The following is a 14258-nucleotide window of genomic DNA, read 5'->3' as shown; positions in this document are numbered from 1 at the left end:
GTCAGTATTTATTTATTCCTTCCCCCGATGTTAACTGCAACCCAGAAAAACCTCCCAACCTTTAGCCTGCATTTGAGTACACAGCACGACACTGGAAGATGTATGAGGGGCAGAGAGTGGTCAAACTGGAAGCCATGGATGTGTATAACTGCTTACACTGCTTAAGAAAGTAGAAAATGCATGTGTTATATTATATTGTATCTCAAGAGGCTTTGTATATTCTTAATATATTCTAATCATGTTGCCTTTATAAATATATTATCATATTCAGCCTATCGTTATTTTATATTTGTTAAAAAAAAAAAAAGAAGGAATGCTCAACAGTTTCTTTGCCAGTTTATCCTGAACTATGTGCACTATGTGGTTCAAGCCATATTTATAAGCTGACTCTGACGCCCTCCGCTTTAAGTGCAGTGTGCTCTTCCTGCCCTGAGAGAGCAAGCCAGTCAGAGTATCTTCGTTTTGACTGGCCTCTCAGTCTCCGAGGAGGCCCGGACCTCTCGCTGCTCCTCTGAAGCAGAGCTCGCCTCGCGGTGCTTCCTGGAGACCACTAAGATTATATACAGCATGTAAAGCTCCAGACTACTCATGCATTTTAGAGCCAGGCTGTATTATTGAAAGAGAAGATGAGTCAATCTAGACAGTGAGGAGACGCTCTCTCACCGGATGGCTCACCCCCCTCAGCTTTTTTTTTATCTGTGTCTATTAAGAAATAAATGTCAAAAATTTCAACGGAATGAGTATTTCATTTTATTTCACACTTGGGTGGCAGGTTAGATTTGCTTTGTCTTTTCGGTGAAATTGGCTTTGGAACACCCAATTCCTGCAATTTGGGTTTAGCTAAAGGAATTATGGGCTTATTTTAGGCCTTGATTTTCTTGTCTCGTTGCCTTTGTTACCATGGTAACCTTCCACATCCCCAAATTGCCCCATCGTCTGGCTGATGTGTGTGTGTGTTTTTTTAAATATATTTCTTTCCCTTTTTTTCTTCTGATGACAAGACTGGTGCACATAGAGATCGTGCTGTTTTGTTGTCTCTCCCTCTTACTGTGTGTGTGCTGGAGATTGGGGGGGCTGTAGGCCAGATGACAGCAAATTGATCTGGCCAGTCACAGATGGAGATGTGTGAGGCGAGCCTGAGTGCTACAGGCCTCTGAGAGTCACGTTGACTTGGACCTCCTGAAGTGTGGCCTCGAAACAATACACTTGCGCCCATCAAGAGAAGTGTCCTCCCATTATCTTTCTCTCGACACACTCCTTATTGAAGTCTCAAACGTTGCACATCACACCGAGATAAATGCCCTTATCACAAGCCACTGCACTGTGCTCCTGTATGAGAAAACAACACAGTATCAGAAAGAGGAAGTGCTAACTTCTTTGCCACCACATCCTCTCTTCTGTGCCTATCTTCCCTTTTGACCGCCTGACACGTTATTTTCTTTTAAACCAATGGTTTGCAACTGAATGAAGTCAGACTTTTTCATGATATGATTTCATCAGGGCTTCTATTCAGACTTAGCACAGCCCTCCACTTTATGTGCTGCCACGGTGACGGTTCAGGAGTTGACATCAGTTAAAGAACTCAATTCTGCAGAAGTCATCCTATTTTGTCTGTTTCCTCTCACGATACTGAAGGTAAGCTTATTCAAAAAGACTTTTGTTTATGACCTTGTCTGAAAGTAACTGTCAACTTCAGGGAAGGGAAGCCGCACACACAGACACACACAGACACACAGACACACACGCATACAAAGAAAAAAGTTGCTTGGCAAAGCTCTTCTCTAGTTCTTGGGGGACGACAGTTTGACATGCTGCAGGTCACATCTGTTTTGTCAAAATGAATTTCTTTGTTGGCATTTGTTGTGCTTTGTCTGGGACCATATGATTCACAATGTGCTTGGGGAGAGGTATAAGCCTGTAAATGCATGGGGTCTGACTCTTCTGTCGAGTGCTGAATGTGCTGTTCGGTGACAAAAACGGACTGACAAAATAGGAAGTGAAGGAAGCAAGCATCAGAACAGCTTCTTTTTTCACTCTGACACATTTCAAACCTTTATGTATCATACCACTGTGGTCATGTGAAAAGCTTGTAACTTCAGCTTTGATGATTTTCATATTGTAAAGAACCATACCAGTCCCATTTTGACATAACACCAACCGTGATCACATCAGTCTCTCATAAATATTTGTTGCATAACTGTTTACACAACATGCTTTAGTAGCCAGGAAGAAACGGCTAATTTACCCCCATTCACTCCCACTCATATTAAAAATGTTCTGTGAACCTTAAAAGTTGCTAGATAATTTCATCTGGTGAGTCCTTGGCAGGCACATATGTTCACTAAAATTACAGTTTATTCTGTTTTAATCATTTAAAATTTCCACTTTAATATCAAATGTGTTCCCAGTTCAAAGCTTGAGGAGGTTTCACACTCCCTCTGTTTCAGGTTTTTTGCATGTAGAAAACATGTTTTATTGTTTTGAGGTGACACCTGTGGCCAATCATTGACCTCCACTATAGTTCTGCCCTCTGAACTGTCAATCACAACCACTAATGAAGCTGAAAAGAGCCATCCAGAAAAATATGAATGCATCTGGAAAAACTAGTTCCTTTAAAGTATGCACATTTTTAAGTAATAGTTGGGATTCTTACCTATAAATAGGGGTATTTGCTGCTCCATACCAGTGTAATAGATCCTGCATCAGCTCGTCCCTGTCGCTATTTTGTTTCAGTTTCACTAGCTCCCCCCTAGGCTCTGTGTGTTTGTACATGATGTAGTGATACTGAAACAAAGTAGTTCCAACAGTTAGCAAGAAAGACGACTGAAAAATAGCATTGAATCCTAAACGAACGTGTGCTGTGCATCCTTCAGCATTGGGAGTAATTGTTTTGTCTGGTGAGCCCAACACCTCATTCATTAATTTTGGAGAGGAAAAGTCCTGTGAAGTGTTCAGTCTCACAACATTTGAGGAATTGATAAGTAACACTTGGTTGATTTATCACATTCCTATGGAACAAGGTTATAATATTTAACTAAAACTAAACTAAACACTAAACTAGTTGTGAAAATATATTTCAGTTAACTGAACAAAAACTAACTGAAATGGTATCGTATGCTCACAAAAATAAAAAAAATATAAAAAATATACAAAAAATGTCTTGTCTGCATGACAACTGCCACCAGAGTTTTTATAGTGATGCCTATTCTGAACTTCTTAAATCTTGCCCCTGAAAAACACCCCCACATTATAATAATAATAATAAAAAAATGCCCAAAACCAAACTAAATTGAAAACAAAAATACAGACCGATAATAACTCTGCGATGAAATAACATTAGAAAGCAAATAGGCTACCACTTTATAGGTAAGAATCTGAACTATCACTTTAGTATAGCTATGGTAATTTCGGAGAGAGCATGTGCTGTGCAAGTAGATGGAATTCCTTATGTGTAGCAAATTTCATGTTTCACAGAGCAGTTTTTCAGCTTTTTTCTCTAAATATGAATGGGAGTGACTTTTGATAAGTTAGCACTGACCTCTGAGTTGTGTACACTCTGCAACCTCTATTTATGACAGATATGAGCACGACTTTGATGAGAAGTCAAGATAACTTCAGTTGGATTCCATGTTCCTCTAAGGTTAGGGGAAATTGCATCACGCTTGGTGGTAAGAAACACTTTAAAAACCCATTACAAACACACAAAAATGCATGGTGGTCAGGTAGAAAACAGGTCTGTTTATTGTTAGTCTCTGAAAAGCTGACATTTTGGACATACAGCTGTTTCCCTGGACCACGATGATACACAACAGGAAGCTGCCGAGCACAATCAGAGTCTTTCACTGTTGGCCTGCGAACAACTCCCCTGTAACTGCAGGGGGTTAAGTACCTTGCATAAGGCCACTTATTGAGATGCTGTTGAGGGGAGAGGTGAGAGTGCTTTTCATTCACTACTTTACTCATTTTTTGTAGTAGGTCTGGGAATTTGAAACGGCAACCTTCTGGTCACAAACTCCCACGTAACCTTTTCTATTTCCACCACCCACAATGATGGAGAGACCACTGCCCTTCTTCACTCTACTATGGTTCATATTTAAGGCAGCACCTCTTCTCAAGGTGTTTGACCACAGATAATTCTTCCACAGCAGCTGCTGACGGACCAGCAATAGTGTGAATATCTCGTCCTGTGAGGGGGCCATGGAGAAAGATGTTTTTGACTGGAAGAAAGAGAAGGACACAGAGGACGCTGAATCCTTCCAAGGTATGTCTACATCCATGACACTGAGCAAACATCCTGTCATAGTTTTGAGTTACTGCCATCTACTTGTCATGATTTTCCTTCAACTGGCTGTAACACACTGACACACAGCGGTCAGTCTCAATCAATCAATCATTATTTGTATTGGACAGTTCATAAAAAAAATCCAATTAAAGTGCAAGAAATAATAAAACAGCCGGTTAGTCATAAAATAAGCAATTACGCAATGTAAAACTAATGTTAAAAGGCTTAGAAAAAAGATGAAATAAAGGCAAAAAAAAAAAAAAAAAAAAAAAAAAAACAGCAGTTGGTGGATTTACTGTATATTTGTAGGAGAGAAGAGGAAGATCATTCAGCCAACATCATTACAAGACCCCAAACTTGAAAAGCTGAAAGAGGTAATAACTGCTTCTTACTTTCATGTCACCAGGCCTTTGTCTGAATCCATGTTTTCCATTCAAAATTTATTTTAACATCAAAGCCCACTGTGAAATGTTCCTCTGGAATGCCATAGATCCAAGATTCTCCTTTTGTCTTGAGTGGGCTGAGGATAATTACTACACAGAAAATACATTACAAAGCCTATATGTGTGTGTTCACTGAAGAGCATGAATAATATCTGATGCAGAGAGAGAGGTAGAAGGATGAGTGAAATTTTAATGAACATCTTTATCAGAGGTGATGGTTAGATCAGAGAGCCATGGCAAGGACCAGACAGAGTCTGCTGGATGAGATTTTCAAAACACATTTGATAGGGAAAGGATGGCAGTTTTAGTGGCGGAGAATATAAAACTGCTGCTTATCTCCTTGAAAAGCTTGAAATGCCTTAATATAAAATGAGAAGAAAAAACATAAATGTGAGTTAATTTGCTAATATTTTTTGGGTGCATTTCAATTTAGAGCAGCTAAGGATCTAATTAATGAGTCATGTTCCATCTACTCAGGATCACATTTAAGAAAAAATAGACTAAGAGGATAAAAAATGGGGTTTCATGCTGTTTTGTTTCTCCACCACAAAGTCAGCAGGCAAACGTATGCAAGTAGATGAAAGTGAATGATGTAAGTGACTGTGTGGTGAACTGTGTCTCGCTAGGTGCTGATTGATTGGATCAACAGTACTTTGAAACCAGAGCACATAGTGGTCCAGAGTCTGGAGGAGGATCTGTATGATGGACTGGTGCTCCATCACATGCTCTGTGAGATTAGATAGATGCACAAACACACACACGCACACACACATGGATGCACATACACACATTTAAATGATGACCACTTAGCATTAGAACAACATGAAACATTAATACTGAAGATGGAAAAGGAGCAAATGATTATATCCTTAACCAGTGACTTCATTAGCTTTGTCTGACTATAATTTCCAACTACGGCGACTATTTTTATTACTGTACTTTTCACTTTTCACCATCATCATCATCATCATCATCATCATCATCATCATTATTAGTAGTAGTAGTAGTAGTAATAATGATAAGAGTAGTAGTATTAGTAGTATAGTTTTGCTTTAATTTTAATTTTAATTTATTTTTATTTTATATTATAGCAAAATAACATGAAACAAGAACAACATGAGCAAATTACATGATTTTTTTTTTTAAATAATTATAATAAAATTTAAAAAACTGAGACAGTCAAGGAGGGATTAAAATGAAGTAAAAATTGCCCTTTTTCAAGATCAAAGCTAGCCAATATGTCCCTGGGTGAAAGCTGACCTTGTAAATTATTAATTCCTGCATTCTGTAGCCAGGTTAGCCGGTGTGCACCTCTCTGTGGAGGAGATAGCACTGTCCAGCGCTGCTCAGATCCACAAATTGGAGGCGACCCTAGAGGAATTAGACAAGAGACTGGGCCTGAAAGATGCTGCCAGCATTAAATGGAACGTCAAACGTGAGTCATGCAGGCTTCTGCGCCTCAACACTGAGGGCCACAAGTGAACAAATGTTCGCTTCTGGCACAGAACTTGAATTCCAACGGGATTTGATGCTACAGCCTGTTGATGCCATGTTAGCTAACAGCAACTGTGAGGGATTATTGTGGAGATAAAATTTCTGACGCTACAGCAGCTCTGTGTTAATCATCTGTTGGTGGAAATTTGTTTTTCTTTTGTGCCCTGAATACTGAATCGTGTCTGTCATGTTACTAGAGGTTGGTTTTCTCATTTTTTCTGTACTCATCCTATTAGTCATCCACAACAAAGACCTTCTGGCCACTATTCATCTTCTGGTTGCCATGGTGAGATGTTTCCAGCCTGATCTGGACTTGCCACCAAATGTGAAGGTTGAAGTCATAGCCATGGAAGTGAGTTTAAGTTCGACCTCCAGTATTTCCTTGATGTCATTCACAGCTTGTGGAACTGTTGCACAATATTGGTTCACCTTATTTTGCATTTAGGTCAGCAGCAGTGGAATCAAATCAAATGTGCAGATTGAGTTCCTCACTGAAGAAAGGTGGGGAAATTACTATCCTGTACACTTCCTCAGATGTTTGTATGGAAAATTCGAACTTCACCTTCATCTGCCTGCTTTTTCAACAGTGATGCAGCTGCAGATTCTCTCAACAATTCAGAAGGTGAGTAAAAGCTTGTGGAGGTTGAGATGATGTGACATTTTGAATGTCATCCAAACAGCATCACCGCCTACAATGACTTACACGCTTCTCTGACTGCCTGGTCACCCAGGGGAAGATCCCATTGAACAACTGCTGAAGCTGGAGGCTCACAAGGTCAACACGGTGAAGAAGGTAACAGCGAGAGGGAGGGTGCTATTGAAGTAGTTTGAAACATTAACTCTCATTTACATGCTTGTCTTGACTCCTGCTGACAGTATCGGGACAACACAGGTAGAATTTGCCATGCATACAGATGAAATGTGCAAATAAACAAAATAAAATACCTGGATTTCCTGGACTGGTGCTCTTTGGGGGCAAAAAAAAATTACCACAAAACACTCATATAGCTCATGCATAGAGTCACCCTTTACCCAAGACTTCTGTAGCCAAGCGACTGCATCGTGAGTGGAAAAAATCTATAATCAGATTTTTTTGTAGTGCAAATCTTCATTCTGTCCTTTGCATGCCTACGTGCACCCAAGCCACACACATCCACATTCTGCTCAACGAGAACATGTGAGAAACACTTTAACCGTTTTCAAAATCTGGATGCTCGGAAATGAAGCAGCAGTAGCTTTTATTTATTTTTAATATTTATTTGACAGGGGCTATACATACAACATTGCCACAAAAAAGGGAAAATGTGATGTATATAAGATGTCTAGCTTCAGCTAATTTGCAGTCTTTGTCCCTGGTAAACTCTTTCAGTTTGAGTGTTGTTAACCTATGCGTAGTGTAGCAGTGTAAAGACATACATAAAGGAGAGTTTGGTGTGTGTTCACGCATTTAGAGAACACAGAGACGCGATGCTTGAATAAATGCTAGCATGATATGTCTGCTATCAAAGCCTACAGTGAATATTTGTGAATACTTGTGCTAGCTTCCTCTCTGTGTGTTGGATAAGACACCCATGTTTCAACTGGCATGAGATAGATCAAGTAACAACAATAAATAAAAAAGAAAGTTGAAGGTCAGGGGGAAAACTGGGGGAACTGTTCCTTTAAAAGCCTTTTTACTGTGGCCTAAGGTACTCTAATGTGCTAAATGAATAAGCCACCCTTACTGCAAACAGTCTAATCCTATGGTTTTCCATTTTCAGGCCCTCTTACACTTTATCAACCAGAATATGTCAACCATGGGTCTGCAGGTGGCTGACATGGACAAACAGGTATTAACAAACAGAGGAACACTGTTTTGGAGAACAATTTGGAGCACTTTTATCCTTGCTGTAAGGAAATATCCCTGGTATCGAATTAGTTACCACTGGACTACATCATAAACTCATTTTCATCGATTGCTTCCTTTGGCATCGTGTCACCTCTCTTGGACAGGCTCCAATATTCGGTGTATTTCTGTCTAGTTTGCAGATGGTGTGATACTGCTTCTGCTGATTGGACAGCTGGAAGGCTTCTATGTCCCTCTCTATGATTTCAACCTGACCCCTGTCAATCACTCTGAGATGGTATGGATTCACTGTATGGATTATTAAACAGATGAAAAAAGAAAGTGCATCTTCCGGGAGGTTATCACTTTGTGTTGGATAGATGCACCTACACTACCACTTAAAGGAAGAATCGACCCTTAAACACTTAACCATAGTTATAAATAGCTATTGGTGACTTACCTGGCATTTCTAGAACCTCAGCCGGGAGTAGAAATAGCCAAGGCCTGTGGGGAGAAAACGGGTATGGCAGAAATGCAATTTACAACCCTGAACCATAAGATACTCCTGGAGTGCACTGAACATCATAAATTAGTGAACTCGAATGGTGTATGAATATCTGTGGGTGGATTTTTCCCATAACACAGTTACTAGGCTATATATTATCATCATCATCATCATGCCTGTGGATCCTCATACATGATTTAATTTTCATGCTTTATACAGTTTTTTTTGTTTTGTTTTGTTTGTTTTTTTAAATCCACTGACCAAAGGAAGTATTACTGATTTAAAATAAACATTCAGCTCACCATTGACTGAGACACTGTATGAAAATATAAACAGACGCAGTCCAGGTACTGTACTAACTCACTAGTACTGCTGTCATTCTCTCATAATAGCTGTTGGCATTGTAAAGAGGTCAATGTTTCACAACATTTAACTTAATTGTTAGTTGTAAGATGTTAGAAGTCATCGTGTTCATTATAAGCACATTATAATTACATCAGAAAATGTCACAATGCATTATAATGCATTATGAATCTGATACAACAAGGCTATGAAACTGTCAGACATGATGTATTTACTAAACTGCAGTGCCTCCATATAAAACTGGTGTTTCAGGCCCTGCCATCACTGTTCAAAAAAATATTCAAAAAATAATGTCACTTGGACTGATGTCATTTCTCAGATGAGCACAGTAAATAGTAGAGCTATTGGAACCTGATCTAAAACCTTGTCTCTTAAAATATATTTTATCAAGCAACAATTATTTTACTGCTCTAATAATTAAAGTAGATGCATATTTCAATGTGTCATGCCTCATTTATAGTTATATCTTTGATCCCACTCTACTCTAAGCAATATAATGAGTTTATGAAAAAGTCATGACTCTTATAATAGATCATTTGATGTCACTTTACTTTAGTTAATATGATGAGCTCATGAATTACTCATGAGACTCCGTGACATACTAATAAGGCTTCCACAGCTTATAATACATTTGAAGCCTCATAAAAAAATAAAAATATAGACATCATAAGGTACTTCTTAAAACAGTCTCATGACTAACTGGTGGCAAATTCATGATCTGTTGTAGTCTATCATGGCATTTTCTGATGAGGTTATGATGAAAATATGATGTGTTTACTATTTTACACTGCTGATAGTGGAGATAGTCAAGTATAATAAAGCTGATAAGACTAACATTATGAAAGACGAATAATAAAAATAGATGTTTTTCGTTGGGTTTTATTAATAAACAAAGATAATGCTTCAGATGGGAATTTCCAAGTACACACTGTGCCAGAGCCTCATTCGTTGTTTTTGTCGATTTCTCCATCTATAAGGATTTGAGTGCAATTATAACGCTAATGGCAAAATCAGCCATAGTCTGGATAATTTTACTTTTTACCAGAATGTTTGTGAAACAAGTGTAATTTTCTCAATGCTAGTGGAGAGAATTACACTGTTCTGTCTCACTTAAATATACTGACTCTTGTTTCCAGAAAATCTCTGATGCAAGTGAAACAGCAATGGTGGAACTATCTCAATCTATTGGCAAAAATCACAATAGTATCAGTATTATCATATTCCAGCCCATTCTCATCCCCAGGGTGTCAAATGCCGCAGCCCTTCTGCATCTGATAACGATGCCAAAGACACCCTTTAGAAGCCAAAGGCACCCTTTGGTGTCAGTATGAGATATGGGGAATGGTGATGTAGTATAAAGAGCAAGAAAGTCCCTGAAGGGAGGTGGTCGGGATTTATGACGGGTGTGTAAGCCGCTTTTGTTGCTTAAACCTAACCCTTCCATAACCTTAATCAGGTCTTTTTTATGCCTAAACCTAACCTTTCCCTTAACCAAGTAGGTTTTTTTTTTTGCCTAAACCTAACCTTTCTCTAACATTAACCAAGTGGTTTTATTGCCAAAACCTAACTGTGTGATACCAACACGTGATAAAAGTGATACAGCCCAATGCGTCTCATCCTGACACTGAACCCCTTCTGCTTCAGTATCAGAAGTGAAAGGGGTGTGACCAAACTGTGGTATTTGACCACCTGGGAATTGGAATGTGCTCTATATTCAGTCACAAGACTGAATATGATACTATTGATTGATATTGTCATGTGTCTGACATTTGAATCTCTGTGGGCCCTAGCTTCAGAATGTGACCCTTGCCCTGGACCTCCTCAAAGACCTCGGCCTGCATGTGAACAATGTTGACCCACAAGGTGAGCAATTTCACAGTGTCATGCACAAACAGTTGACAACACACTGCATTCACTCAGATTAAAATTCCAGTCACAGGGGATGAAAACCCAAACAGTACTTGTGCATGTAAATGTGATTATAACAGAAATGTAACCAAGACTGTAAACAGTAGCTGGGAGATGGCAATGTCACACTAATCCAGACGATTCCCTCTATCAGAAACATTTGTCTGGGTGATAAGGACACGCCAAATTCTGCTCATATGTCAAGCGAGACAGGGGATAGCTCCAGTAGTTTGAGTTAATCTCTGCTTCATGGAATAGTGTGAATTTGACAGCGTTTTCTCTCTCTTTTTTTGGAGGGGGGGGTGGGGGGCTAGAATATGAATGACTATGAATTGAGCCTCGATGAGTATCACTACGGATGATTGGCTCAGTCCGAGGTCATCATCATTCATTTAGAGAGCAGCTCCAAGGGAGACAGCCTCAAGGGGAGAATGTCACTCTGTTGTCTGTCCTCTGCTGATAGTCTTAGGGATTTAACCTTGCCGTTATTGCTGTATCTGCTGTGTGCGCTCATGTGTGTATGTGTGTGCATGTGCGCGCGCATGTGTGTCAGGAGAAGGAGATGCTATTTGTGTCCCTGTTACTGTACAGTATATCACACAGCTAACAGGAAGGGCCCAGACATTTCCTGATTGTATCTGTACACTCATAGTGCAATTTAGTGAACTGGTGATTGCGTAATCTTTAGCTCAGAGTATATAGATGCATTTGTCAGTTTCAACTTTCAAATTGCTGTTTACCCATGTCAGAACTTAAAATCATGAGTTCATGACTTGTGACTTTAAATTATGAGTTGCAGGTACATGTTGTGACATTACTAGCTTATTTGCACAGACCAGCACACATTGCATTTGAGTTAACTCTTAAGAAACTCTTACTTTCTCAAATAAAGCTGCAAGATGGAGACTTGTTATGTATTGTATATATTTTAGGCGAATCGAATTATAGGTCCGATTTAGATTAAAATGAAAATAATGATATCCTAATGAAATTTAGCATCGAGTTCATTCCTTAAAATAAAAAAAACAACAAACACCAGAATATAAGGTAGATTTTCATTCATTGATTGATGACTGATTGAGCATGTCTTAAGTTAAAGTTAATAACCTTTGACATAACTAGTCAGTTCAAGGGGACTTTCCTATTTGCTGTTTCAAGAGAGTAGGGAAACTTTTTATGTTGTTACTTTTGCCTTTATAGGTTGACTCCATTTTTAGTCCTGTATTGATGTCGGTAGCAAAAAATAATTCCAATGGAGAAAAGAGAAGGGGTGAAGTGGGCAAGAAAAGTGAATGACTGAGTGACTGCCTGACTAAGTGAGTTAATGGCGAGGCTAACTGTGTGATTCAGTCGATGCCTGTGTCTCTGGGCACACATGGATTTTCCCTATTTCCCTATAGATCCATTATTGACTAGATGCTCTTTGTACTGTCTGACTGTGAGATTTTCCTTCACAATCACTGAAAATACTGCACAATATTGCCCACCAGCCATAGCCTGTAATTGTAGAGTAAATCCTCAGCATGGTAACTGTTAATGTAAGGCCCTGCACAATTAATCCAACCCAGGAGCAAGTGGCTAATTTAATTCATTTTTAGTGTCTTTTAATTACCGGCGTAATTGCTCTGATGGAATGAGGAATCCCAGCACTCGAGGTCTACAATGGGAGCACACAGTGCGCATTAATTAGGTTAGCTAGTGGTGGAGTCAATCTTAATGCCACGTTCATTTAATTAGCGCATCACACACCAAAAAGCTATTTTGTTGGGATCTCATCTCACCAAGGACATAGTGATTAGATTCCCATCTAATGTTGTTTTTTCCCCCCAGATCTATGACCTGTTGAGACGCATTGTAAGAATAGTTATCAGCTAATGTTGGTTAAAGCACCACTATATTGTCACTGCTCCAGTAGTCTTGTGAATGCTGATGGTGCATAATAAATAAGCACTAAATGGCTCCTGTGGACTTTGTGACAGATATTATCTCTCAGGATGCCACGGCCACCTTGAAGGTCCTGTATGCCCTGTTCAAGAAGCATAAAGCGAAATGAGGGAGGAGAGACACATGAAGAGGCATCCAGGTGATGGGGAACATTCCTGAAGCTGATGATATATTCTTTTTTTCCCTAGCTGTTGCAAATTCAGGTATTTGAAGGGTGCAGCTGTTAACATTCAAAAGTTGTCCATCGGCCAGTATTTACACCTTCTAAAGGTATAAAAATCAGCATGAATGACATAACAGGAGGCTAAAAAAAAAAAAAAGTCCAAAATAGATGTTTCAGTTTTATTCACATCAGAAACATGTGATCTTGATAGGGATCTGTACCCTACCAGTGTTATTATTCTAAATTTTTGAATATTTAAATTTTATTATTACTATTTTTATTTTTCAATTGATTTTGTTTATTTTCCTTTATCCATTTGTAACTCCAACACCACTGAGGCATGTTGTGTCATGGCACTCATTCCACCTGTAAAAATATCCCAGTTCTTGACTATCACTTATCAAAAAGCAATTTGATTTTTTCCCACTTCTCTTTGTACACCTGCTGATAGCCTTGGTCTCTCTGTTTTCAATCTGTAAATGCTAATGCCATGTCTCAGAAAAATTGTATTTTTTTGTCATGTAAGTGATGACAGTCCATTGCCACAAAAAGGTAGAGGGAAAGAGAGAGAATATGTTTTCCAAATGATGATGTCTTGAACAAGAAAAGTTGAAATGACTAAAAAATGTTTTTGCTCACTCTAAGTGAAGGTTTTTTTTTTTTTTTTTTTTTTTTTTTTTTGCTAAAAAAATGTAACAATTGTCAGGAATGTGTCAGCAACCTGTTCTTGCTGCACACATGTACTGTCAGTATCCATTGTGGTTGTGTGACCATTAGTTGGTGCATTAGGATATTGCCAAGTGCCTTTATTTATTTTTTTCTTCAGATGAAAGTATGAAGTGTGACAAACACCAAAGAAAAATGGCAACTTTCCCACTCTGAATTACTCTGATCCTGTCCAAATTTCCGTTCAGTTTTTTTTTTTTTTTTTTTTTTTGACATTCGGGAAACCCGTAGGGAACTGGAAATGTACATAATATGTGACATTTCCAGTTTGCATAAATATGTATGACATTAAGCTGGATGTAAACAAAACTATAGAAGAAGACACTGAGAGAGGAGAGAGAGTGAAAGATAAAGAGGCAGAGAAAGTCATATACATAGTCAGAGACACAGAGGTTTTCATTGTTCATCATGTTAATTGGCCATTTAAGCCGACTGTGAGTGTTATGTCAGTCCAAATGGCTTCTGTTCATGCGGCGTTGTGAGCTGGCTGTCCAATTTACTATCCTTGAACTCTTCATTCCATATGATTGTCAGCTAGATTTGCTCACTGGAAATTGCAGACATTTAAAGACAAGCAAAAATCTGTGTAATTTGTGAGGTTGAAC

General features: G+C 38.8%; 1 protein-coding gene across 2 annotated transcripts; it reads left to right on the top strand.

The window, feature by feature from the left end:
• Window positions 1-1415: 1415 nt before the first annotated feature.
• parvg (parvin, gamma) lies at window positions 1416-13901 on the top strand. Of its 2 annotated transcripts, none has more exons than XM_030052724.1 (13): window positions 1416-1635; window positions 4149-4261; window positions 4592-4656; window positions 5352-5454; window positions 6017-6160; window positions 6456-6571; window positions 6665-6720; window positions 6807-6841; window positions 6951-7012; window positions 7980-8048; window positions 8241-8342; window positions 10703-10775; window positions 12800-13901. In XM_030052724.1, the coding sequence occupies exons 2-13, from the start codon at window positions 4198-4200 to the stop codon at window positions 12871-12873; spliced, it is 963 nt and encodes a 320-aa protein (XP_029908584.1). In that variant the 5' UTR covers window positions 1416-1635; window positions 4149-4197; the 3' UTR covers window positions 12874-13901. The 2 variants fall into 2 exon arrangements, with proteins under 2 accessions (XP_029908584.1, XP_029908583.1); XM_030052723.1 differs by having other exon boundaries at window positions 4146-4261.
• Window positions 13902-14258: the final 357 nt, after the last annotated feature.

The sequence above is a fragment of the Myripristis murdjan genome, chromosome 6, assembly GCF_902150065.1.
Source record: "Myripristis murdjan chromosome 6, fMyrMur1.1, whole genome shotgun sequence".
In the NCBI taxonomy this organism is placed as follows: domain Eukaryota; kingdom Metazoa; phylum Chordata; class Actinopteri; order Holocentriformes; family Holocentridae; genus Myripristis; species Myripristis murdjan.
The sequence above is the reverse complement of the archived record's forward strand: the minus strand, read 5'-3'. Positions and strand labels throughout refer to the sequence as shown.

Bases quoted from the DNA above. Each gene is read 5' to 3' on its own strand.
- parvg (XM_030052724.1), top strand. From the start codon at position 4,198: ATGGAGAAAGATGTTTTTGACTGGAAGAAAGAGAAGGACACAGAGGAC. The intron at 6,721-6,806 runs GTGGGGAAATTA...CTTTTTCAACAG, and splicing joins GAGTTCCTCACTGAAGAAAG to TGATGCAGCTGCAGATTCTC. The intron at 8,343-10,702 runs GTATGGATTCAC...TGTGGGCCCTAG, and splicing joins CTGTCAATCACTCTGAGATG to CTTCAGAATGTGACCCTTGC.